This window comes from Panthera leo, chromosome B4 (genome assembly GCF_018350215.1).
Source record: "Panthera leo isolate Ple1 chromosome B4, P.leo_Ple1_pat1.1, whole genome shotgun sequence".
Lineage (NCBI taxonomy): Eukaryota > Metazoa > Chordata > Mammalia > Carnivora > Felidae > Panthera > Panthera leo.
This window is the reverse complement of record NC_056685.1, coordinates 42,784,781-42,811,685: the sequence shown is the minus strand read 5'-3', so window position 1 is coordinate 42,811,685 and position 26,905 is coordinate 42,784,781. Positions and strand designations below refer to the sequence as shown.

The 26,905-nt window shown below is 40.9% G+C and overlaps 1 protein-coding gene across 3 annotated transcripts in view; it reads right to left on the bottom strand.

Annotated features, from left to right (window-relative positions):
* Nucleotides 1-3,290: 3,290 nt before the first annotated feature.
* KLRG1 (killer cell lectin like receptor G1) overlaps nt 3,291-26,905 on the bottom strand; it is a 35,068-nt gene continuing 11,453 nt past the window's right edge. The window contains exons 2-7 of one of the 3 annotated variants that reach the window (XM_042945760.1): nt 26,203-26,220; nt 20,575-20,623; nt 16,909-17,013; nt 14,332-14,492; nt 4,854-4,954; nt 3,291-4,260 (exon numbers count right to left, since the gene is read on the bottom strand). In XM_042945760.1, the coding sequence (XP_042801694.1) occupies nt 4,149-4,260; nt 4,854-4,954; nt 14,332-14,492; nt 16,909-16,945 (411 nt within the window). In that variant the 5' untranslated portion in view covers nt 16,946-17,013; nt 20,575-20,623; nt 26,203-26,220 and the 3' untranslated portion in view covers nt 3,291-4,148. Of the gene's footprint in view, nt 4,261-4,853; nt 4,955-14,331; nt 14,493-16,908; nt 17,014-20,574; nt 20,783-26,202; nt 26,221-26,905 lie in introns of those variants that run through there. The other 2 variants (XM_042945759.1, XM_042945758.1) reach the window with 2 other exon arrangements.

The window sequence follows — 26,905 nt, the reverse complement described above, 5'->3', positions numbered from 1 at the left end:
CTTTGACATTGACCACAGTAACACTTTTCTAGATAGGTCTCTTGAGGCAAAAGAAACAAAAGCAAAATGAACTATTGGGACTTCATCAAGATGAAAAGCTTCTGCACAGCGAAGGAAACCATCAACAAAACTAAAATACAACCTACTGAATAGAAGATATCGTGACATATATGATAAAGGGGTTAGTATCCAAAATACATAAAGAACTGATACAACTCAACACCCAAAAAACAAATAATCCAATTTAAAAATGAACAGGAGACATGAACGGACATTTATTTCTCCAGTTAAGACATACTGATGGCCAACGTCAATCATCACCAGGGCAATACAAATCAAAACCACAATGAGGTGGGTATTGAGGAGGGCACCTGCTGGGATGAGCACTGGGTGTTGTATGGAAACCAATTTGACAATAAATTTCATATTTAAAAAAACCCCACAATGAGATATCACCTCACACCTGTCAGAATAGCTAACATCAAAAACACAAGAAACAAGTGTTGGCAAGGCTGTGGAGAAAAAGGAACCCCGTTGGTGGAAATTCAAACTGATGAAGTCACTGTAGAAAACAGTATGGAGTTTTCTCAAAAAGTTTAAAATAGAACTACCCTATGATCCAGCAATTGCACTACTGGGTTTTACGCCAAAAATACAAAAATATTATTCAAAGGGATACATGCACCCCAATGTTTATAGCAGAATTATTTACAATAGCCAAACTATGGAAGCCGCCCAAGAATCCGTCAACTGAGAGATGGTATGTATATACACGATGGAATATTATTCAGCCATAAAAAGAATGAAATCTTGCCATTTGTGACAACATGGATGGAGCTAGAGAGTATAATGTTAAGTGAAATAAGTCAGCCAGAGAAAGACAAATACCGTATGATTTCACTCATATGTGAAATTTTCACTCATATGTGGAATTTAACGAACAGATGAGCAAAAGAAAAAGAAAAGAGGGGTGCCTGGGTGGGTCAGTTGGTTAAGTATCCGACTTCAGCTCAGGTCATGTTCGCACAGTTCGTGGGTTCGAGCCCCATGTCAGGCTGATAGCTCAGAGCCTGGAGACTGCTTTGGATTCCTTGTCTCCCCCTCTCTCTCTGCCCCTCCCCTACTCATGCACGCGCTCTCTCTCTCTCTCTCAAAAATAAAAAATAAAATAAAAAATGGGGGTGCCTGGGTGGCTCAGTCTGTTAAGCATCCAACTCTCCATTTCGGCTCAGGTCATGATTTCACGGGATTCACGGGTTCAAGCCCCACGTCAGGTTCCATGCTGACACTGCAGAGCCTGCTGGGGATTCTCTGTCTCCCTCTCTCTCTGCCCTTCCCCCACTTGTGGTATCTCTGTCTCTCTCAAAATAAGTAAATAAACTTAAAAAAAATAAATTAAAAAAATAAAAAATAAAATAAACATTTTTTTTTAATTTTATTTTTTTTTAATGTTTATTTATTTTTGAGACAGAGAGAGACAGAGCATGAACGGGGGAGGGGCAGAGAGAGAGGGAGACACAGAATCCGAAACAGGCTCCAGGCTCTGAGCTGTCAGCCCAGAGCCCGATGCGGGGCTCGAACTCACAAACCGTGAGATCATGACCTGAGCCGAAGTCGGACGCTCAACCGACTGAGCCACCCAGGCGCCCCATTTTTTTTAATTTTAAAAAGAGGGGCTTTGGGTGGCTCAGTTGGTTAAGTGTTCAACTTCGGCTCAGGTCATGATCTCACTTTCATGGGTTCGAGCCCTGCATCTGGCTCTGTGCTGACGGCTCAGAGCCTGGAGCCTGCTTCGGGTTCTGTGTCTCCCTCTCTCTCTGCCCCACCCCTGCTTGCACTCTGTCTCTCTCTCTCTCAAAAATGAATAAATGTTAAAAAAAAATTTTTTTTGTTTTAAATTAAAAAAAGAAAAATGTTAGTTTCTAATAGTTTTACCAAACTTTATTTCACAAGGCAAGGTAGAAGGATTGCATTAATAACCGCCCCATGGCCCCTCATGAGTAAGATTAGGGAATAAATAAGTAAGTTATTTCTAATGTAACATCCTAAAGGGAGAAAGAGCAGTGAACTAGATCCAATTCTGATGAGAGGTGGTGAGAAATCTTTGCAAGAACACTGAACCCTTGTCACGGAAAAGAGTTGCCCACATGCTTCCTGCTCAGGGGAGAATTCAGGAGTGCACCGGCCTCCTTGGTTTGTCCTTGAATAAGTAAATGAGATTGTGCGCCCCTTAGGAGCCAAGCCATGGGGGCCCAAGTGGAATCATTATCATTACATCCTTAACCAAGTGGGATCACTACCATCACATTCATAATCAAGAGACACCCCCCTCCAACCCAGAGCCAAAGGTAAGAGATCATAAGGAGATGGGAGTTTGTTTCCACCACTTCCTTCTGTGAACAGTATATCTAGATTAACCTGACTCTTTGCCCTTTTCAAGTCAGCTACCGAATGTACACCCTGGGGGGGGGAGTTAGGGAAGGATTAGAATATACTGTGTTTCTTGCCCTTAATTCTTCTAATTAACTCATGGGCGAACACGAACTACCAGAATAAGAATATCTTAATTTTTATTTTTTATTTGTCCATTTATTTATTTAATATTCACTGATACAAGCACTATTTTAGGTGTGTGGGATACAATGGTGGATAAGATACAGTCCATTGCCCCCCCTCCCCCAAAAAAAGACTATGAAAGAGAAAGACAAGAGATTACAACTCGGTGTCATTGACAGTACAGACTGATGGTCCCCTTTAGTATTCCCTCCTACATCTTTTTTTTATTATTAAATATAATTTACTGTCAAATTGGTTTCCATACAACACCCAGTGCTCATCCCAACGGGTGCCCTCCTCAGTGTCAATGCCCATCACCCACCTTCCCCTCTCCCCCCACACCCTCTGTCAACCCTCAGTTTGTTCTCAGTATTTAAGAGTCTCTTATGGTTTGCCTCCCTCCCTCTCTGTAACTTCCTCCCCTCCCTGCCCCCCGGCCCCTCTCCCATGGTTCTCTGTTAAGTTTCTCAAGATCCACATATGAGTGAAAACATATGGTATCTCTCTTTCTCTGCCTGACTTATTTCACTTAGCATAATACCCACCAGTTCCATCCGCGTTGCTACAAATGACAAGATTTCATTCTTTCTCACGGCCAAGTAGTATTCCACCGTGTATATAAACCACAATTTCTTTATCCATTCGTCAGCTGATGGACATTTAGGCTCTTTCCATAATTTGGCTATTGTTGAGAGTGCTGCTATAAACATTGGGGTACAAGTGCCCCTATGCATCAGCACTCCTGTATCCCTTGGGTAAATTCCTGCATCTTTAAACAGCACCTTCTCTCCTCATCTATGTCCAAACCATACTTAAGAGAAATAATAAAGTTTTTCTTTATTTTTGAGGCATTCGTGCCTAATTTGGGAATCAAGCACATAAACTGCTTCTGTAAATTTTCCTCTATCAGACTGACCATGATTGTGAAATTAGCATGCGGATCACGCACTCACAATATGGAAAAATATGGTCATACATTGGTTTATTCATCCACATTTATGCATACCCAGAAAAATTAAATTCAGCCAAGGCCAAGTCTCTAAGTGGTAGAGAGCTGAGAAGCAGAAAGCATCACCCTGTTTTTATCCACTTTCTACTTGTCACTATTGGCAGTATCCTTTAGAATAAAGCTTTATTTGCAAAGGGCCATTGTTAGAAGAAAAACATATTATCAGGGATAAGTAACATGCCAGCCTATTAGCACACATCAAAACTCTGTAACACATTAGCAATAGTATATATTTGCATGGATATCGTCGGACTATTTCAGACCATAACACAGAAAAGGTACATTTTTGACAGAGATGGTGGGAATGGGGGTGAAGAAGGCAGCATCAGTCACTACTGTGAGAAGTACTAAAACAATATTTTCTTTCACAAATTTTCCTAGATCTGATCTTTAAATTGTTAATATCTAACTGTTCTCAAAGAGAGTCCAGCAATAAACCATCAGTCCCAGGGAAATCGCATTAATCTTACATCTAATGCCATGTTCTAGAAGGTTCGGCTTTCACTAAATATACACTCATGACTATCCCAGCACCCAGAGGCTGGCTCCCCCTTTTTAGGGAGCCATATGACAGATCCACCCATCAAAGTCTGACCTTCTTACAGACCCACTGTAAAAGAGCCTCACAGCTAGAGCCTAGGAAACCACTTTTGCTGAAGGTACCACACTTCTGTATCAAGCTGTTTGAAATAATCCTGTAAGAAATCAAAAAAGTCAATCAATTAAGGTAACATGAGAGTAAAGGACTAGCAAGACATGAGGGATGAAAACTGAGCAAGTTCTTTCTCCCTATTCAGTTCCCACTTTTCTCCACTCCCAAAACAGCAGAATAAAAATTGTTCATTAGCCTCCCTTTAAACTATCATCTTTGATATGCGCCTGGGTGACTCAGTCGGTTAAGTGCCCAACTTCAGCTCAGGTCATGATCTCGCCATTGGTGGGTTCGAGCCCCGCGCCGGGCTCTGTGCTGACAGCTCAGAGCCTGGAGCCTGCTTCAGATTCTGTGTCTGCCTCTCTCTCTGCCCCTCCCCTGCTCGCGCCCTGTCTCTCTCTCTCAAAAATAATAAACATTAAACAAAAATGTTTTAATAAAAAAATTAAAAAATAAATAAAATGTCATCCTTTTTTTTTTTTTGCTCTTACCCACTGTTCATTTCCTTCCTTGTTCCCTATTTCCTTTCCTTACCCTTTCCTCTCCTCTTCCTCTCTTATCCTTGATCTATTTCCCTAGTCACATAATTTTTCTTCCCATTTTCTCTTTTTCTTTCATTGTCTTGAACCCCCTTACCTTGAAAAGTTTAGGGCTGACCCATCTTCCCACCTCCAGCCAGAATTGTTCCTCAGACCAATCCAATAAAAGTCCTCTTTGAGGAGAGGTTGAAGCAGGCTCTGAGAAGAGAGATTCAAGGTGATGGAAAAAGATAAGAAAACGCAGAACACCAAAGAGGAGATTCAGTGTCATGATCAAACAATTATTCCTTACACACCCTCTCATTACCATTATTATGGACTGAATGTTTATTGCTCTCAAAACCCGTTTGTCGAAGCTCTAACCTCCAACATGATGGCACCTGGGGGTGGGGCCTTTGGAAGGTAATTAGGTTCAGATGAGGTCACGGGGCCCTCACTACTGATGCAATTAGCCTCCTTGTAAGAAGAGGCCAGAGTTCAGTCTCTCTCCACGAGGAGAGGACACAATGAGAGGGAGGTTGTCTGCGTGTCAGAAAGAAGGTTCTCACCAGAAACCAAACCCGTCAACACCTTGATCTTGGACTTCCCAGCCTCCAAAACTGTGAGACATAAATGTCTGTGGTTTAAACCACCCAGTGATACTCTGGTTAGCAGTTCAAGCTGCTTAAGACCACCACCTACTCCAAACAACTAATTTCTCTTTTAAATTCTAATTCTAGGGGCACCTGGGTGGCTGTCAGTTAAACGTCCAGCTCTTGATTTCAGCTCAGGTGTGATCTCACGGTTCATGGGATCGAGTCCCGCATCAGGCTCTGCACTCAGTGCACAGTCCTTCTCCCTGTTTCTGTGCCCCTCCCCTGCTTTTGCCCTCTCTCTTTCGCTCTCAAATAAATAAATATTTAAAAAATTCGATAAGCCCTTAATTCTAGAGATGCGTTGCAGAGTGGAGCATTTCCCAGAATTAAACTTTATGTCTGTACTTGCATTCTTATAACATGAAAGATAAGGTAAATATGACACATCTCTGCCTTCCATTATAACTTGATTAGGTAGAGTACCTAATAGAAGAAAAGCTAAATACCACTATGGAAGCAGTCATCTTTCTCATTCTCATTTAACACATAAATTATTATTAAGCCTGTAGCAACATACTTGTCTTTTTCCACACTACACTCGCATTTTCCAAGACCTCATCAATTTTCCATATGACAAGAAAAATAAAAACGGCTCGTAAGAAAACAAGCGTCAGGTAAAGTTCAAGTTGGCTCCACCCGTATGTCCCATGCAACCACTAGAACAGAGATAAAACATTCTTTGTTCTGTAGAGTCTGACATTCAAATGAAGGAGCTTACACTCTAAGGTAATAGGCCTCTCCAAGTGGAATAAAATGAAGGACAAATTCCAGAACATTAACTCTGGTGTAGGATTTGGTATTAGTGTAATGAATATACTTTACAATAAATAAACAACACCTCGGCTTTGCAAGCTGCTCTTGTTACAGAGATTTGTCTTGTGATGCTGAATTTTCAGTGTGACGTTAATGTTGACAAGTATTATGTTTCTTCAGGAGCAGGAAGGACAAAAGTGTAAGTCTGACCAACGTAACTGTAAGACCAGCCTACTGACGGGAAAGTTACATATCAAATAAGGAGCTCAAGAGTTGTGTATGTTTCAGAGAACGAATGAATATGCAAAGGTATTCATATGTGTCTTAACAGATACCAAAGCGTCTGGGTTACAAGCGGTGGGCAAGTACAAATGTGTGCAGTAGCATCTGGGGACATCGATAACTGATATCTCTGTGTGTCCAGAAAATATTGTATGTATAGTGAGATGATTACCTGGCATCCTCTCTATACTTCTTTTTTTTTTTTTTAAACACTTATTTATTTATTTAGGGGAGAGTGGCGCAGAGAGAAAGGGGGAGACAGAGAATCTGAAGCAGGCTCTGAGCTGTCAGCACACAGCCAGATGCGGGGCCTGAACCCACAAACCATGAGCTCATGACCTGAGCCAAAGTCAGACACCCAACTGACCGAGCCACCCAGGTGCCCCTCTATACTCTACTTCTTATTCTTAATCCTTGAGGTCACTACAAATCCTTGGTGAAAGAAAATGTAAAACTAATAAGAAGGCTTCAAATGAGACCTCCCTTCTATTTTGTTCCCAGGAATCTTGTGTTTTAGTGGTTTTGTTGGGTTACTTGGTTGGTTTGGTTTAATAAAATGTGCTTTCTCTAGCCCTGAAAAAACCATGAGACTCCTAGGATGTGCCAAGAAACATATACATTCAGCATGCTAGGCAACTGGACATTCTCTTTGATAAAATAGGCCAAGAAGACTGCTTAAGCTTATATTATAACATTAGATTCCAGTATGATTGACTTTCTTGGGATGTCAATGTTGTACAGAACAAGCTGATGTATGAATAAGAATGTTTATTAAAGCTAATATATCATGTTTGTTTCTCATGATACATAAAGGCAGATATCCTAACACCTGGGCTTATTTATAAGCCCATCTTGGGGAAGACCCAAGATGGCAGAGTACTCCTAGATTTCCTTCAGGCAATCTGAAAAACCTCCTCTAGATATCTTTGAAAAGAAATCAAAGAAAATTACGTTCTGCTTCAGGTTTCAGGAAAAAAAAACACAACACATTTTTAAACTTCTTAATTTTCCTCCAAATTAGATATATAATTTTTTTCATTTAAATGTATCAATAATTTCTAATCGCAGCTGAATTCGATGAATGCTTTTTAAAGAAAATATGCTTTCTTTATCCAACAACTACGAAGACACCAGTTTCTACTAAGAAATTTCAACTCTGTGATTCTTCCTATACTGCTAGATGTCCCATTTTGATGTCCTTGTTTTTATTGGAAGATGGTTGCTAAGGAGTAAGAATTCAAGGACTCTGCTCTTAACTGGGTCTGGATTAGCCCCCTTTACTTACTTGGAGACTATCACTGGCACAAATAAAGAGTTTCTCTTCTTTTTTTTTTTTTTTTTTAATTTTTTTTTAAAGTTTATTCATTTTTGAGAGAGAGAGAGAGTCCAAGTGAGGGAGGGGCAGAGAGAGAGGGAGACACAGAATCTGAAACAGGCTCCAGGCTCCGAGCTGTCAGCACAGAGCCCGACGCGGGGCTCGAACTCACGGACCGTGAAATCATGACCTGAGCCGAAGTCGGACGCTTAACCGACCGAGCCACCCAGGTGCCCCAAGAGTTTCTCTTCTAAAAGCAAAGAGAAGCATAAGGTTTCTTTGCATCCCCACTAAAAACATTAGAAGAGATGGTCTATAACAAATCACTATAGACTGGGTGGCTTAAACAATGGGCATTTAATTCCCACAACTCTGGAGGCTGGGAAGTCCAAGATCAAGGTGTTGGCAAATCTGGCATCTGGTGAGGGCCTGCTTCCTGATTTGCAGATGGGCATCTTCTAGTTGTAGGCTCACATGGCAGAGAGCAGAGAGACAAGATTTATAAGGGCACTTATCCCATCATGAGGGCCCTACCATCATGATCTAATTGTCTCCCAAAGGCTACATCTTCAAATATCTCCACGTTGAAGATTAGTATTTCAATGTATGAATTTTTGAGAGACACAAACATGCCGTCCATAACAGACAGAACAAGGCCTTTGTGCTATTTCCCGCTTCCGAATAACTTCTATTTTCTCTTCATTGGATTTCAAGCTTAGTTTCCACTGAAAAAACATGGTGGTGGGAGTAGCTTCTAGATGAAGCGCTTGAAAAATCTGTAAAAGTTGTTTCTCAACACTTCCTTCCCAAATAATCCATCTCCTGTGATAACTTTTTTCTCTCGGGGCAGAGTATCCTGAAGACAATTATGTCCTATATTCATACGGTACTTTAAGGTTTACAAAATACCTCTGCATTCATTCCTAATTCACTTGAAAGGTTCGACATGCAGAGCGGCATTTAGGAAAACAAAACAAAAACAATACACTACCGTTAGCTTTGTCCCTGCTCTCTGAAGATGAAAACTTTGCTTAATCTGGCTGAGTTGGAGTTTCCTTAAGAGGATTTAGTTCAGATATTCGCAACGATTTTTTCAAGTTATAAAATAAAGCCCTGAAAGATACACTAGAATTATCCTGTTCTTCTATCTAGAAGGGTAAAAAAGTTCACATGGGTGAACGGGCTGACCCAACGCTCCTTACCTAATACGCATCCAAGTTTTCTCTCCTAGTGCTGAACTTCCGCGTTATAGGAGGCACTCCCCTTCTAGTAATAAATAAGATCACATTGTGCCCCTGATTCATGCTCTCTGATGATTTCCTCTTTCACATAGAATAAAATCTAAAATCTTTACTATGTATTACAAGGTTTTACACGATCTAGATCCTGCCAAGCATTTATTCAATTACTAGCTTCCAGTCGCCTGAAGCTTTTTTCTATTCTTTTAACATGCCAAGGTCATTTTTACTTTAGAGTCTTTATGTAGCTTTTCCCTCTGCCTGGAATACCCTTTCCTTAGATTTTTACATGGCTGTCATTCAGGCCTAGGTCTCAGCTCAAATGCTACCTCCTTGGGGAGGCCTTCCTTAGTTGGCCAATCTAAAGTAGTACCTACATTCACTATTACACGGTTTCATTTTCTTCAAGGCATATATCACCAAATTTATTTATTCACTTGTTTGTTGTCTGTCTTTCCTCCAAAAGTAAGTACTACAATAGCAAGAATTTTTATTGATTACTACTCTATCCCTGCTACAATATTCAAAAGATATTGGAACTGCCCATTGACAGAGGAATGAATTAACAAAACGTGGTATATCCATGTAATGGAACACCATAACACCATTTGGCCAGAAAAGGAATGAAATTCTGCCACATGCCACAGCCTGAAAGGACCTTGAAAGCATGCTAAGTGAAATAAGCCAGATATGAAAGGACATAATGGGCAAATCCAGAGACACAAAAAGAACAGTGGTTCCCAGCGGTTGGGGGGTGGGGGGTGGGGGGAGAGGGAACGGGGAGTTATTGTTTAATGGGTACAGAATTTTAGTTTGGGACGATGAAAAAGTTCTGGACATGCACAGTGGTGACGGTTGCACAACAATGTGAAGGTACTTAATGCCACTTAATTGTACATTTGAAAATGGTCAAAATGGTTAATTTTACGTTAAGCATATTTTACCACAATTTTGTAAAATGTTAAAAAAAAAAAAACAAAGATAGCGAGAGATATCTTAACTGTCTACCACACCTACACTTTTGGTGTGAAGGTCACAACTGCTGCTCAATCTGTTTATGAAGGAAGGGTGACAAAAAAAACACAGACATTACGAGACTATCGGCATCTCCAGAGCAAAACAGTTCTCCTACCATCAACCCTGTGTTTCCAGCCATTTCTTTGAGTCTTCAAACATATTTCATATCTCCTCATAAGGAACATATTCAATTCAACAAGTCACAACTTACTTTGTGATACATATTTGTTGAAATTTCATGTCTTGGGAGGCAGAAGAGAAAAATAAAAGTTATTGTGATGCTGAGCTTTATTTTGAGTGACAAGGAGAATTCGTTAAAGAATTGGAAAAGAAAAAAAAAACTAAAATTAAGTGATTCCTACTACGGTAAAGGAACTTCCACACAGATTTTCTCATTTAATATCGTAACAGTTCTGGAACGTTTTTCCTCTTTGTACCTGAGGCAACTGAGAGTCAAAGAGGTTAAGGAAACTTCACACAGCTAGCAAGCAATGTAGTAAAAACGAACTCAAGACTATCTGAAAAAAAACTATTAAAAAAACTATAAAAAAACTTTCCAGGGGCGCCTGGGTGGCTCAGTCGGTAAGCGTCCAACTTCAGCTCAGGTCATGATCTCACGGTTCGTGAGTTCTAGCCTCGCATCGGACTCTGTGCTGACAGCTCGGAGCCTGGAGCCTGCTTCGGATTCTGTATCTCCCTCTCTCTCTGCTCCTCCCCCACTCACACTCTGTCTCTCTCTCAAAAATAAATAAACATTAAAAAAAAATTTTTTTTTAAAAACTTTCTGTTACCTGATTCTACTTTAAAATAGGAGGGAGAGTGCCCATGATATCATAGTGTTTGTACCTCAGTATCCAAAGAAGGAAATCTTGAGAATATTTAGATGCAAACCCTAAATATAAGAAAAGCTAGTATTAACAGTTCGGGAGGAAGACAGACAATCTCAAAGTCACAAACCCTGAGAGGGCCGATGGTTAAAGCTGAATGAGAGGTTGTTAAAAGAATAGAGTCTGATGATATAATCCCCAATGATGGTAATGAGGGAGAAAGGTATTACAGGGTGAGGGGCATCAGGATAGACTTAAAGAAACCAAAGTATTCCCACCGGGTAAGCTCTAGTCAAAATATATTTTAAAATAACACACCAACAACCATAAGAAACAAATGCTAACATCCTAAAAACGGAGCCTAATGAAAAAAAATCAAGAATTTGGATATATCTAAAGATCTAAAGAGCAATTCAAAGAGCAAGAAAAAGAACAAAGAGGAAGTGCCATAATGTAAACGGAAAACCAAAATAACAGAGCAATTCCATTTCCATTTTGTAATTACTTTCTCAAAAATAAAATGTTTAAGTGCAAGATAGAAAAAAGAGATAATAAGTGAGCATCTCACTACTTTAAATATATTTAAGGGGCCCCTGGGTGGCTCAGTTGGTTAAGTGGCCGACCTCAGCTCAGGTCATGCATGATTCACGGTTCATGAGTTCAAGCCCTGCATTGGGCTCTCTGCTATCAGCCCAGGGTCCGCTTCAGATCCTCTGTCCACCCCCCCCCCCATCTCTGCCCCTCCCCTGCTTATGCTCACTCTCTCTCTCTCTCTCAAAAATAAACATTAAAAATGTTTTAAATAAAAAAATAGTAAAAATTTTAAAAATATATTTCAATCCTAAGAGTCACGTAATGTACGTTCCGGATTTCAAATTCAAATACTTTTCTGAACGTGAATAGAAAAGGCACAGAACGGGGCACCTGGGTGGCTCAGTCGGTTAAACATCTGACTTCGATTCAGATCACGATCGCACAGTTTATGAGTTGGAGCCCCGCATCCAGCTCTGTGCTGACAGCTCAGAGCCTGGAGCCTGTTTCAGATTCTGTGTCTCCCTCTCTCTCTCTGCCCCTCCCCTACTCCTGCTCTCTCTCTCTCAAAACTAAATAAACATTTAAAAAAAGAAAAGAAAAAGAAAAAGAAAAGGCACAGAAGACAATAGGAAAAGTCATCTCATTCTTCAGCACACACAGGATGGATCCGGAAGCCATCCAATACAATAATCCCGTAATTGACTTCAAAAGGTTGGCTGACGTGGAGTTTAAAATCCGACTCTGAAAAAAACGGTGTAGGTCTGCCAGATTTGTAGGCTTCTACTTGTTCACTAACTGTTATTCATCAAGTACACACTCATCAGTAAATGGAGATGTTGAACTTGACTTCGTAGGATGGGCTATGAAGATTGAGAATAATATACACAAAATATCTGGCACTTGGCAAAGCCTCAGTTTATGTTAGTTTCTTCTTCTTCTTATTATTATTATTATTATTATTATTATTATTCACTTTGCTGTAACTGATCTAAGACAGAAGGGTAAGCCAGATTCTGGTTCTATAGAATCTGACAAAAGCTGGGGGCAAGAAAAAGAGACTCGAGAATCAAGCAAGGTTCCACAGGAATGTCAGAAGCGAAACTTCCCGGTGATTGCTACTGAATCTGCTAGGGGCCTTCTACCCTCTCTAGCGCGGACCTGAAACAAGGGGCCTTAAGAGAAAATAAGCCAGTTTTGGAAATGTAGCCCATCTAACTCTGCTCAGCTCACTCAACAGCAGAGGCAGGATTCAAGGAAAGTAAAGACAGACAAAAATCCCTCTCATACCCCCTCTATTCCTTCGGAGGAGCACAGAGAAATAGAAATATCCCAAAGCCCCAGATATTCCGTGCCTTTGCCCTTTTCCTCCTCAGCTCTCATTACCACAATGTCTCGTTTATAATAGCTGCCATACCACACTTTTCGGTGGCAGGGTCTCGCATTATGACTCACTACTCTATTTACCAGTCTTTGCCCTGCAATGTTGCAAGCTCTCTGCTCACTTCTGCTATTGACTTTAGTCAGCTCGCGTCCTCCGCTGCAGCTATATCACGGTGAGAACAGCGGTTGCTGCAAAAGGCCCAGAAAGCAAGGCTATTATTATCAGATGCCATAAAATCTCCTGAATAGACCCCGGTGCATTCTGCCACGTGGTTTGGCAAAGGCATACAAGAAAGGGAAGTCACAGAGAGAGACTGATTTGGAGTTAGAGTCCACGCAGAACTTCAGAGGAATGACAGCATTCCTCATTTGACGGAAAACAAGGAATCTAGATGCTTCCGTCTTTTCTCAAAATAGGAATGTAGAAAAATGTAGGGACTATATGTTCTCTTCAACAGCGTCAGAATGATTACCTCCCTGAATTTCCCGAAAGAATGCTTTTGTTTTTGTTTTTTAACTTGAAGTATAGTTGATACCCGACGTGACATTAGCTTCAGATGTACAACATGGTGACCGGACAGCTCTACGTGGTACACAATGCTACCAAAGTAGTCAGTGTGTGTCACCACACAACGTTATTTCCACAGGTATAGCTCAATTCTGAACAAACTGTTGTCTGGGACTTGATTCTACCCAAAAGAGAATACGTAAAACAATTATCACCACACAAAAATCAGGGGCGCCGGGGTGGCTCAGTCGGTTAAGCACCCGACTTCGGCCCAGGTCACGACCTCGTGGTACGCGGCTTCGAGTCCTGCGTCAGGCTTTCAAGTTACCTCAGGATGTCAACTCCTTCTATTACCTGGAGCTGCTCTAGGGTTAACAATGAGCTCTCCTCCCGGAGACTCCTGGGTGGACAGAAAGGATCTGAGAGTCCAGTAGGAAGTGGAGGTTAGCCCAGCTTAGCCCTGCAAGGAGGTTAAGATCCCCGCCCCCCCCCCTCCTTTCTTCTTTCCCAGCTTTCTGGAACTGCTTCCTCCCCATGCCCTCCCCATCATTCCCAACCGTCTCCTAGCCTGGAACTTACTGGATTCCAATGAATGAAGGGAAATTCTTGAAAAAGGCATGTAAGCCCTCGCCACTGTCTCTTTGTCCCCCATCATCTCTCTCCCCCACGCCCTTCGAAATTCCACCAGCTCCTGCATAGGACTCTGATGCCTCCTGGGTGCTGGACCCATCTGTTTCTGGATCTAATGCGTTCTTTTCCTTCGACCTGTATTTCAGGCCTAATTCCTGTCTGTAATACTCACCATCCTTCCTCCTCCAACACACACACCTACACACACACCTGAGTCTGCAAACATCTAGGTGTCCACACCTGAGGGTTGCTGGGTCAGGGAGAGAAAGGGTAAGGAATACGAAGGAAAAGGAGGGAGGCAGGGGGAGAGGAGGAGGAAGGAGAAAGAGGAGAGAGCAGGAGAGAGAAAGAGAAGAATGTTCCTTCTGTCCCTCAAAAGAGGAGACATGATACACTGGAGCAGCACTCATCAACAACAACAAAAAACCCCTACGTTTGCTAAGTGTTTTCATTTACCATTTCCTGGTTGCCTGTAAGCATAAGGAGATGGGAGTCTTCAGCTAAGCAGAAGTCCAGACTAGAATCCCAGTTGTTTTTCTCCACTGAGAAGTAGTAACAGTAGTCGCCATACCTCACCCAGAAGTCTGGGCAACTAGGACAACTGGCACGAGTGGAACCTGGAAAGGAAGAGGACCTGGTTCACATCTTTATAGACCACTTGGCCCCGGGGATGAAATGGGAGATAAATAGAATATGGCGGCCCCACTGTCTTCCCTGCCCCACCGTCTTTCAGACTAAGGTTTAGAGAAACACACAACAGTGCATGGCCTCAAACTAAAACCCTCGCAATGCCCAACTCCATCACTACTCCTGTCCGTTCCACGACACAGGCATGGGACCATGACTAAAGAAGCAGGTAGGGAAACACATACAACCTGGCTGAGGACCGTGGACAGAGTACCTTACTTGCGCTAGAGGTCTTTATGCCCTCATGCCATACACACACCGTATAAAATAACGATGCATCCACTTTATCTGTACCAGTGCCTGTCTACGTAGGTTCAGTGCACACATTGTGTAGCTGCATAATATACATGGTTGAAATCAGGCAGAATCTTCCAGAATGCCCAACCTCAACCTGATACCCCAGGTTGAGTCAAAAGAAAAGGACAGAAGCTAGAAAAGGCAAGCTTACCTAGAGTGAAAGATAGAGGTTTTCTCTTTTAGCACAAATGCAAATATTTGGCACAAATATCCAGTGATCTATCATCCCTGGATATCAGACAAAAGACTTATACTTCAGCAAAATAATTTATCAAAAAAAAAATGTTTCCAATAGAGATGGATATCAAGATGCGAAAGTGAAAAGTGAACGCAATTCTCTTCACAGGACTCTTAAAAATGTTTTTGAGGGGCGCCTGGGTGGCTCAGTCGGTTGAGCGTCTGACTTCAGCTCAGGTCACAATCTCGCAGTTCGTGACTTCGAGCCCCGCGACGGGCTCTGGGCTGACGGCTCAGAGCCTGAAGCCTGCTTCCGATTCTGTGTCTCCCTCTCTCTCTGCCCCTCCCCCATTCATGCTCTGTCTCTCTCTGTCTCAAAAATAAATAAACATTAAAAAAAAAATTTTTTTTTTATTTTTTTAATGTGTATTTATTCTTGAGAGAGAGCAGGGGAGGGACAGAGAGAGAGGGAGACACAGAAGCTGAAGCAGGCTCCGGGCTCTGTGTTCGCACCGTGAGATTATGACCTGAGCAGAAGTCAGATGCTTAACCAGACTGAGCGACCCAGGCGCCCCTCACAGGACTCTTTTAAATACAGAACACTCTCACCCCTTTAAAATGGTTCGATTACAGGTCTGTGAAAATGAAAGAGAACTGAGCAAGCTTTCAAGGTAATTTCAGCCAAGATTCCATAATTCTATGGATTTTCTACTTCCACGTAATGCATTTGTATAAACTCTGCAGAGGCACAACTCCACAGCAGGCAAGCGTGAGCCATTATGTCAAATGAGCACATGTGTGGATATAGAATTGCTTAATAGGTTACATATCTAGTGTAGATTTGGGGAGTTAAAAGTAGGGAAGGCAGTACTTTTCAATGTCAACATTGGACAACTTTTCTGTGGCTTAGCGGGGGACCCATATAGGGTTCTGGGGATCAAGCTATAAAGTTGGAACCTTATAGATTTGTGCTTTTTCTGCACAACTGTGGCATTTCCCAGAATGAATGAGAAAATTCCCAACTTCCCTTGGAGTCTCTTTCTGTCAAAAGACTTGGGTCTGAGGTAGAAGTCCCAGGGATGAACCCTTAGAGTCCTAATGGATAAAGTCTGTATATAACAATCTGTCACTAACGATCATCTCAATAACATAACCTAAGTCAAAACTCTGCACTGTGAGACAGTAAACCAAGGGCTTTCTGGATCAGCACAGTTAAGGACCTAGAAGAATTAAATCTAGAAAATTTCATTTTAGAAAATGTGAAAGCAGTCTAATTGGAAAAAAAAATCAGAATATATTTAATTAAATTTTGTTGGATATATTATGTGAAAAGCCAAGCACAATGAATACAAAATTAATACCCAAATGATATAATTATAATTTGATTATCATGATAAATATGGTAGTAGGTAGGAAAGTGTTTATGATATAATATAAAATTAGAAAGCAATATACGAAATTACAAGCATATAATGATCAGAACTACACTCAGACTTACTTTAAAAAAAGAAAAAAGGTGGGGAAGATTTTAGAGGACTTGACAGAAGTTCTGTTAAAAGAATAAACATTTACATAAATGCTTGTAGTCAAAGACTAGGGGACTGTACCCAGGAAATGTCGTTTATACAAGTGGTGATTTATTTTGTTGGCATTACTTTTCATTTTTCAAAATTTCCGTTATGTTATGTTGCTTTTATAACACAAAATAAGTCAAATAGGGGGACCTGGCTGGTTCAACTTGAAGAGCATGGAGACCCCTGACGTCAGGGTCGTTGAGTTCAAGCCCTGTGTCGAGTGTAGCGATTACTTAAATCAATAAACTTTTTAAACAGTAGGTAAAATAAAAGATGTTCACTTAAAGTTAGTACTCACCTTGGCACAGAATCCACGGGACAAGCAGCAAACACATAAGAAGGGCGTTCAGAAGTCCCAAAGCTATTGCCACATGGCGCGAGAGAGGGAACCTGGGAGAAGAAACTGCAAGCACAGGACCCAAAACAAAATCCTGAGTTACAATAAAGGTTGAAGGAAAAGAAAAGGCCAAGGAAGGATATCTGAAGTCTTGAACAAATCTGGCCTAGTTTCTTTGCTGGATATCAGGGACTTGCTCTAAAGTCTAGAGTAACAACCCACATCTTTATCAAACAACATATTACATTTGTTAAGTTAAGAATACTTTCTTCTTGGGGCGCCTGGGTGGCTCAGTCGGTTAAGCGTCCAACTTCAGCCAAGGTCATGATCTTACAGTCTGAGTTCAAGCCCCGCATCAGGCTCTGTGCTGACAGCTCAGAGCCTGGAGCCTGCTTAGGATTCTGTCTCCCTCTCTCTCCATCCCTCCCCTGTTCGTGCTCTCTGTCTCTGTCTCTCTCTGTCTCTCTCTCTCTCAAAATGAATAAACATTAAAAAAAAAAAAAAAAAAGAATACTTTCTTCTTGGGCGCCTGGGTGGCTCAGTTGGTTGAGCGTCCAACTCTTGATTTCAGCTCAGGTCACGATCTCACCGTTCTTGGGTTCAAGCCCCCAGTTGGGCTCTGTGCTGACAGCAAAGAGCCTACATAGGATTCTCTCTCTCTCCCTCTCTCTCTCTCTGCCCCTCCCCCCTCTTCTCTCTCAGAATAAATAACTAAACTTAAAAAAACAGAATATTTTTTTCTTTCGAAATTGTGGCTTATATAGTCTCATGCTTTAGCAGTGAAAATATTAATTGGTACAACCACTTTGAAGGACAATTTGACAATGTCTACAAAAATCACAAAGGTGATTTTTGGTCCAGCAAATTCTCTTGGAGGATATTTTCCCACAGATCCTCACCCATGTGCAAAGTGTCGTATTTATAAGGCAATTCATGGCAATAGTATTTGCAGAAGAAAACAACTAAATTCAATCTAAAGGGCTACCAATAAAAGACCGGTCAACTACATTTTCTTTTTTAAAATACATTTTGATATACCCATAAAACGAATATTCTAAAAAAGGAATAAAAACATGCTTTTTTTTACAGGTACGGAGTGGTTTTCAAGATATATAGGTAAGGGAAAGAAATATTTTACAGAACAACGTATGCTCGTATTTCTGAAAGTAGACACAAGAATCTGATAACGTTGTTTGTCTCTAGGGAGGGGAATTAGGTCGCTGAGGATAGAAATAGGAGGGAGGCGTTTTTACCTTGTTTTCTTTTGCACCTTCTGAATTTGGAACCATGTGGGGTAGTACCCAGTCAAAATTTAAGTAGCTACAATTTAAATGAAAATAAAATAAAGTACATCTCAGAAGTGCTTTGTAAACTGTCATTTCTGAGAGCACAATGGGTTGTGCTCGCATCAGCAGCACGTATACTGAAAGAACAATGAGTTTAGGTTGATATGTTTAAGAATAGTGCACCACTCCATATTAACTAGGTTACATATAACCTATGTCTAAGAATGGTACTTTCCTCCCTTTGGAAAATGCACATTTTTCTTAACCCAAACTTTTATCTCAAAATCGCAGCGGTTTCATAGTCTGACAGTGTATGGGTTAGTGTAAAGAACAAAAATGTCTCAAGTTAGGAATTTAAGTGCTACGTTTGATCCCTTTATTTGGTCGTCTTTAACTTGGAAATTTGGAAATTAACTCTACTTGGGGTCTCACTTTACCGCTTAAATTTTAGACAAATTATCCTGTAGACATGTGTGTATATCCATGAAGCATTCCGAACTTCTTAAAAGAAAGAAATTCTTGGTGAGAGATATCTTTAAAATGAGAGGGCTCAGGGGTGCCTGGGTGGCTCGGTCAGTTAAGCACCCGACTCTCGATTTTGGCTCAGGTCACGATCTCACAGTTTGTGAGTTTGAGCCCCGCATCAGGTTCTGCGCTGACAGTGTGGAGCCTGCTTGGGATTCTCTCTTTCTCCCTCTCTCTCTCCACCCCTTTTGTGCTCTCTCTCGCTCTCAAAATAAATAAATAAATACCAAAAAAAAAAAAAAAAGGAAATTTAAATAAATAAATAAAAATGAAATGAGAGAGTTCTGCACGATAAATATTTGGATGGACACACCCAAAAACACGAAAAAATACACTTGCACTATAGTAAAATACTTAATAAAATAAATGTTGATTTTAGATGTCATGCAAAATGAAAAATTGTATCAAAACACGGTTGTATTTGTGTAACCACAGCCCAGTTCAAGAAATTAAGCGGAATTTAAAATGTGTTTTAATTTACTTTAAAAACATACATATTAAAAGCCTCTTAGTAGAGGACATAGAGTAGGCTCAGTATAGACAGGCAAAAATAGATCAAAATAGTAATCGTAACTATCGCCATGATGTGAAATTATTAGTGATTTTTATTTTCTTGTATCTGCTTTCATTTTTCCCCTATTTTCTATAATAAACATGTAATAATTTTGTACAGAGATTTTTAATGTCATTTGAAAGCTCCTCATCTATTATCCTATGCCCAAGGAGAGCACCCTGGAAAGCTAGTGTGGTAAGGAACATAGTGGCAGTAAATAAGAATGTGCAATATGTACTGTATATGAATAAAAAACCACTTGCCTAGAAATCAAGATAATTATATTCAGGTTTCAGCTTACCACTGTGTGACCTTGCACTCACACATTAGTATATAGATTCCTTTGCCTTAACATTTCTATTCCTTAGAAATCAGTACACATATAATCCAGAAGACAGAATTATATATATAAATGTAAATGTTCAATGCCATATAATTTATAGTATGAGAAATAAACCTAAATGTCCAAGTATACTAGAATCGTTTAGCAAATTACAGCAATGCTTTCAAAGAACCACACTAAAAATTGTAATAATAAGAGAGAAAGTTTATTAAGCTCTACTAAAAAACCTACTTTGTGGGAATTTATTGCCTAAGATATAAAGTCAAATACTAATTTTCACTCTTAACTATTATCTGCCTGTCTCAGAAAGTGTTCTCGCAGGGCTCCAAGTAAAAATGTCTTTTTCATCCTCAAATCCCCAAAGAGTCACTGAATATTTATCGGCAGTATTCTTGATACCTTTTTCCTACCCCTGTCACCATTCGGGCACAATACTGGGGGGGGATGAGGATCTAGACATGTGAGTCAGTTTCTTTCCTAAGAAACTCTTACTACTATCCATTAGCAACATTATTGGTGTCTTTCTCCTGATTTCGTAGTCAGGAAACAAAACAGAGATGCTTAGAATTTAAACAGCTGGTCCAAGGTTACTCCAAACATTACTAAAGAAGTTCTTGCTTTAGTTCAGGAGCAATAAAGAGTAACAGAATTGCCTTAGCTTGGGTTTCACAGATGTTTCACAAAAGTGAACAGTTAGGGAAAAAAAAAAAAAAAATGTACCTGAGACCTAGCTAAGATCAGATCCTTGACCATAGAGCAGATTTTCATATTTCAAGTCTGCACTGCCAACTGAACCAAAATTACCCTTCAAATTGCCCTCGATTTTTCTGCATCCTCAACTCTAAACCTACTCTGCATCCCATTCATTCCTTAGTCTAAGGTCACTTCCATGGTTTTGCACACTAACTTGATTAACTCACCTTTTTCCTGTGGTCTGTAGTCATTCTGGGCTGGAGGTTCAGTAGACAACTGTAATACAGAATAAATATCATTGTCAATCATCTTTATCTAATGTCATTCACATCCAGCTGAGAGAGTAAAATTATACACTTGATCTTGGCCAAAAGGCTGAGAAGCGATCGAGAGAGTAAAATTATAGAAGTATGAAGAGGCACATGTCAATAAGGAAACAGCCCAATGTCTTAACTGTTAGCAGGAAATTTGGAGGTTTTCAAGTTGTTTTTTTTTTTTTCAAGAAAAAAAAATGGTCCAGCATGACATAAGCAGAAGTAATGTTTCAGGAAATGATTCAAAATCTGGAGCTGCCTACGAAATTAATATTCTAAACTCGGTTGTTCTTTTTTTTTTTTTTTTCTGCCTTACCATACGCTCTAGAGACTCATTAAATACATATTAAATTGACTCCCATCTCACATAATTCTACAACAAGGAAAAGTTGCTCTGAAGTCCAGCAATTTCAGCGATGGAAACAAATGAAAACGAGAGTGGTTCTTAGTTACAGATTTTGTATTTGCTTTATTTCCTTTTGAGAAAATGGATGCATGCCAAATGGGACCAACTTCATTGTTTCTTGGAGTCTTTGGTTAGTGACATATGACAAGAGAAATGGACTGCTGGGTGTATGTGCCTGGCATCATGGGGAAAATGAACTACTTCCCAGATACATGTTTTGTGAAAATGCTGTACCCACCCCCCACGTGCCCCCAAACATCTTCCCACTTGTGCTTCAGTCTTTACACGTCACAGGGTCAGAAATTCCATTAAATTTTCTCTCCTTGTTCTCGTATTTTTATATTCAAAAACAACTACAAAAGGGGGAATGAATTACATAAATATATACTAAAGTGTGAATAACGTATTTCTAATAGGTGAAACGTTAATAAAAAGTCAAAGTAGGGAAAACAGAAATGGAATTGAAACTCTACGTAAGAGTATGCCAAAACATAACGTATACAGAGAGAAGAGAGGAAAGAGAAGCAGGGAGAGGATATTAATAAAAACTAGTATAGCTGTGGGGCACCTGGCTAGCTCGGTTGGTAGAGCATGCGACTCATGATCTTGGGGTCATGAGTTTGAGCCCCACGTTGAGCACAGAGATTACTTAAAAAAAGAAAAACGGGGTGCCTGGGTGGCTCAGTCAGTTAAGCGTCTGACTTCAGCTCAGGTCATGATCTCGCGGTCTGTGAGTTCGAGCCCCGCATCGGGCTCTGTGCTGACAGCTCAAAGCCTGGAGCCTGCTTCGGATTCTGTGTCTCCCTCTCTCTCTGACCCTCTTCCATTCATGCTCTGTCTCTCTCTGTCTCAAAAATAAATAAACATTAAAAAAAATTTAAAAAAAAAAAAGAAAATAAAACGTTTAAAAATCTAAAAAAAAACAAAAACAAAAAACCTAACATAGCTCTGCTTCCCACAAGGGTAAGACTGGACTTGCTCTTCAGCCAAAAAACTATATATAACAAACTACACGAGGCAACTGTTTTCAGGCACAGGAGTACGGGCAGCACCGCGATCCCAGAGAGAACGGAATATACAAAGGCGAGCACTGGGGTCACCGGCATTCTACCCAGGGCCACCTTCTGGCACAAAGCAGGACAACAAATTCTAAACAGAGCAGCAGTTTAAGTGGAGGAGGCAGAGAGGCACAGTTTTGAGCTGTGTTTGTGGCTGGGGCGTGCAGGGCAGGGTAACTGGCAAGAGAGGGCTACAGAGAGAGGTGCCCCAAAAACCACATGGGAATTCACCACGGTCAAGGTGGGCCGCACAAACAGAGAACGAGACCCTGCAAGCCGCTGCTGAGGGGCGGTGTGGTGCTGATCAGAATCAAAAAGATCTACCAGTAATTTAGCTGCCTGTGAGAACAAATTCGGACACCCTTACGTAGGGGGTCTATACATAAAATGGGATATAATTCAATCATAAAAAGGAAGCAGACCCTATCACACTCTACAGTATGGATGGACCTCGAAGACATTATGATACGTGAAATATGCCCATCACACACACACAAAAAAGACAAATAAATACTCTATGATTTTACTTATATGAGGTCTCTACAGTAGTCAATTCATCGAAACAGAAAATAGAGTGGTGATTGCTGGAGCGACTGGGGGAGGGAGAAGTGGGGGACTGTTTAATGGTTCCAGAGTTTCAGTGCGGCAAGATGAAAAACGTCTGGAGATCTGTCGTACAACAGTGTGAACAGGCTTGTGTTAGTCTGCCTAGGCTCTCATAACAAAAGACCCCAGACGGTGTAGCTTAAACGACAGAAATTTATTTGCTCACAGTTCCGGACACAGGAAGTCCAAGATTATGGTGCCTGCAGAATTGGTGAAAACTCCCCCCGGGGGGGGGGGGGGGGGGGGGGGGGGGGGGGGGGGGCAGCATTGTCCTTCTTACACTGGTCTCACATGGCCTTTCCTCAGTGCACGTGTGCAAGAGAGCTAGCAAGTAAGCTTTCTGGTGGCTCTTCTCATAAGGATGCCAATTCTCTCAGATCAGGGCCCCACCATGATGACCACATTTCACTTTAATTACTTCCTTAAAGACCCCATCACGAAAGAAAGAATAAAGCCACGCTGGAGATTAAGGTTTCAGCATAGGACTCTGGGGGTGGAAGGGGACACAAATACTAAGTCTGTAACATTGAACATTTTGACACTCCTGAACCGCACCCTTAAAAATGGTTAAGATGCTTGGGGCGCCTGGGTGGCTCAGTCGGTTAAGAGTCCGATTTCGGCTCAGGTCATGATCTCCCAGTCCGTGGGTTCGAGCCCCACATCGGGCTCTGTGCTGACAGCTCAGAGCCTGGAGCCTGTTTCAGATTCTGTGTCTCCCTCTTTCTCTGACCCTCCCTGTTCATGCTCTCTCTCTCTCTCTGTCTCAAAAATAAATAAATGTTGGGGCGCCTGGGTGGCTCAGTCGGTTAAGCGTCCGACTTCAGCTCAGGTCACGATCTCACGGTCCGTGAGTTCAAGCCCCGCGTCGGGCTCTGGGCTGATGGCTCAGAGCCTGGAGCTTGCTTCTGATTCTGTGTCTCCCTCTCTCTCTGCCCCTCCCCCACTCATGCTGTGTCTCTCTCTGTCTCAAAAATAAATAAACATTAAATAAATAAATAAATAAATGTTAAAAAAAAAATTTTTTTTTTAAATGGTTAAGATGGTTGAAGACGAAGAAGAAAGAAGAGGAGAAGGTGGCTGTGGCAGCAACATAAGAACAGGGCCTCTTGAGGAAATGACTAATTCTAGGGTCAGGGCACAGAAAATCCAAGATAAGCCTGGAGCATCTTTTAGTGCTAGAAAAGGAGGAGGTACTCAAAAACTAAAACCAAAAAAAAAAAAAAAAAAAAAAAGGCAAGATGAGGTCATGTCAGAAGGACACAGGAACCAACCTGACAATGCTCCCGATGGCCAAAAATGAAACAATTAGGGCAAGAAAATGAATAAACCGTATGGGATTATAACTCAGAGAAAGAAAAAACAGCTATGAATTCATACTCACTGATTTTTTATCTGCATGTATCTTTAATTAAAATTGTATATACTTAAAGCATATATATGTGGAACTTTTGATATAAACATTGTGAAATGATTGCCGCGAACGAATTTACACATCCAACACTTCCAATAGTTACCATTCGTGTGGGAGGGCGGGGGGTGGTGAGAACACTTGAAATCTACTCTCTCAGCAAATTTCAAGTATATACATTTTTTTATTTCATTTCATTTTATTACTTTTTGTAAGTAGGCTCCACACTGTACATGGGGCTTGAACTCACGACCTCCAGATCAAGAGTCACATGCCCTACTGACTGAGCCAGCCAGGCATCCCCCGAGTATATGTTTTTATTTTTATTCATTTATTTTTTTAATAATTTTTTTCATGTTTATTTTTTTTATTTTGAGAGAGACACACACAGCAAGAGCAGGGGAGGGGCAAACAGGGAGGGAGAGAGAATTCCAAGCAGGCTCCCTACTGCCAGCACAGAGCCCAATGCGGGGCTAGAACCCACGAACTGTGAGATCATGTCCTGAGCCGAAATCAGGAGCCAGACACTTACCTGACTGAGCCACCCAGGCACCCCTATGTTATTTTCTTAATAGCTTATATTTTTTTAATTTTTAAAAATTTTTAATGTTTATTTATTTTTGAGAGACAGAGAAACAGAGGGGGAGGGGCAGAGAGAGAGGGAGACACAGAATCTGATCCAGGCTCCAGGTTCCGAGCAGTCAGCAGAGAGCCTGACTCGGGGCTCGAACTCACAGACCGTAAGATCGTGACCTGAGCCGAAGTTGGACACTTAACCGACTGAGCCACCCAGGTGTCCCTGTTTTTTTAATTTTTTTAATGTTTATTTACTTATTTTGAGAAGGAGAGGGAGAGAAGGAGGGGCAGAGAAAGAGGGAAAAAGAATCCAAAGCAGGCTCCACACTGTCAGCTCAAAGCCCGATGAAGGGCTCCATCTCACGGTTCGTGAGATCATGGCCTGAGCAGAAATTAAGAGCCAGAGGTTTAACCAACTGAACTGCCCAGGTGCCCCTTTAATAGCTTTATTGATGTATAAATAACATACATGCATGCACCAGTGAAAACATCACCACCCTCTAGGAAATAAACATATTCATCACCCCTAAGAGTTTACTTGTGCACTCTGTACTACTCCTCTGCCCCTCCCATTCACCTTTCTCTAGGCATCCACTGATCTGCCTTTTTTATAAAAACAAAGTTTATTTATTTATTTTAAGAAAGAGAGAGAGAGAGAAAGAGATTCCCAAGCAGGCTCTACACCATCAGCACAAAGCCCAATACAGGGCTCAAACTCACAAACCGTAAGATCATGACCTGAGCTGAAATCCAGAGTCAGGTGCTTAACTGACTGCACCACCCAGGCACCTACTAATCTGCCTTCTACCACTGTAGATTAGTTTGCATCTTTCCCAAGTTGTGAATGAAAGGAGACTCATCCGTGTTTGTAGTATATATCAATAATTCATTGCTTTTTATTGTTGAATATATTCCACTATACAGACAGACCAGTTTGTTTATATGTACAATAGGTCTCCAGAACTTAATCATCTTATAACTGAAAATTCATACCCTTTGATCAATAATGTCTCCCCTTTTCCCGCATTCACTAGCCTCTGCTAATGACCATTCTACTCTGTTATGATGAACTCAACATTTTTTTTTTTTTAGATTCCACAATAGTGATATGAGAAATTTCTTTCTGGTCTGGATTATTTCACATAGATAATATCCTCTAGTTTCATCTGTGTTGTTGCAAATGGCAGGATTTCTTTTTTTAAGGCTGAATAATTTTGTATATCATACACACACACACACATACACACACACATACGTTTGTAAAACTTTGGTTTGTGAGGATAATTTGTTCCAGAAATATGCTTGTAATCCAAAGCACTTGTATATCAAAGAGAATTTCCCCATAAGAAATCATGGAAACTCAGATGATTCCATTCCACAACCCAAAAAATATTCATATAAAAATGATTACAATCCTGTAATAGAATACAAAATAATAAAGAACATACAAAATATAAAAAAAAATAAACAAATTAACCTGAACTTACCTTTGAAAACCTTCGTGGCTGGTGAGAAGGAGACAAGAGAGCGGAGGGTTATTGTGTAGGACAACTTTAACTATCACTAATGGAATCACTGTTATCTATTGGCTCAATGGAATCTTTCTTTTTGTGCCTCTTTAACAAGGAATCTATCCAATAACACTTGCTTTTGCCTCCTTTTGAGGATTTCGGGGAAATGTGATGCTGCATTGTCGTTAAACAGATACATCGCTCGCACTACTCCAGCTTTATTTGGGTGGTGCTTTTCCACACAATTTTGCACTGTTTCCCACATTTGACACATCTCCCTAATCTCATTTGAAGTGAGGGATTCCTTCCGCCTTTTCCTCCTCCTCCTCTGCTGACAAGATGCAGACATAGACTTCTTTACAAAATCTTCCAATTTTGGCCACTCACGTACCTCGTTCATACTTCCCGATAATTCCCTTAACTTCCACCGTAATCATCTCCTTTTTCTTACCGCCTTTATTTCCAACCTTTTTCTGCATGGGGGCCACTGTATATGCTTGCATGGGTGTTGACTACAGGGCAGTATGAATAAACTCTTGTCATGTACTGTATTTAATGTAACTGACAATAAGGCAGCGGAGGAAAGGGTCTATATGTGCAGGCAGCCTGACCTAGAAAAAGCAAAGCGTTCCTAAACTTACTCTTGGTATGGAAAACTAAAGGACTGTCCATAGGTGCT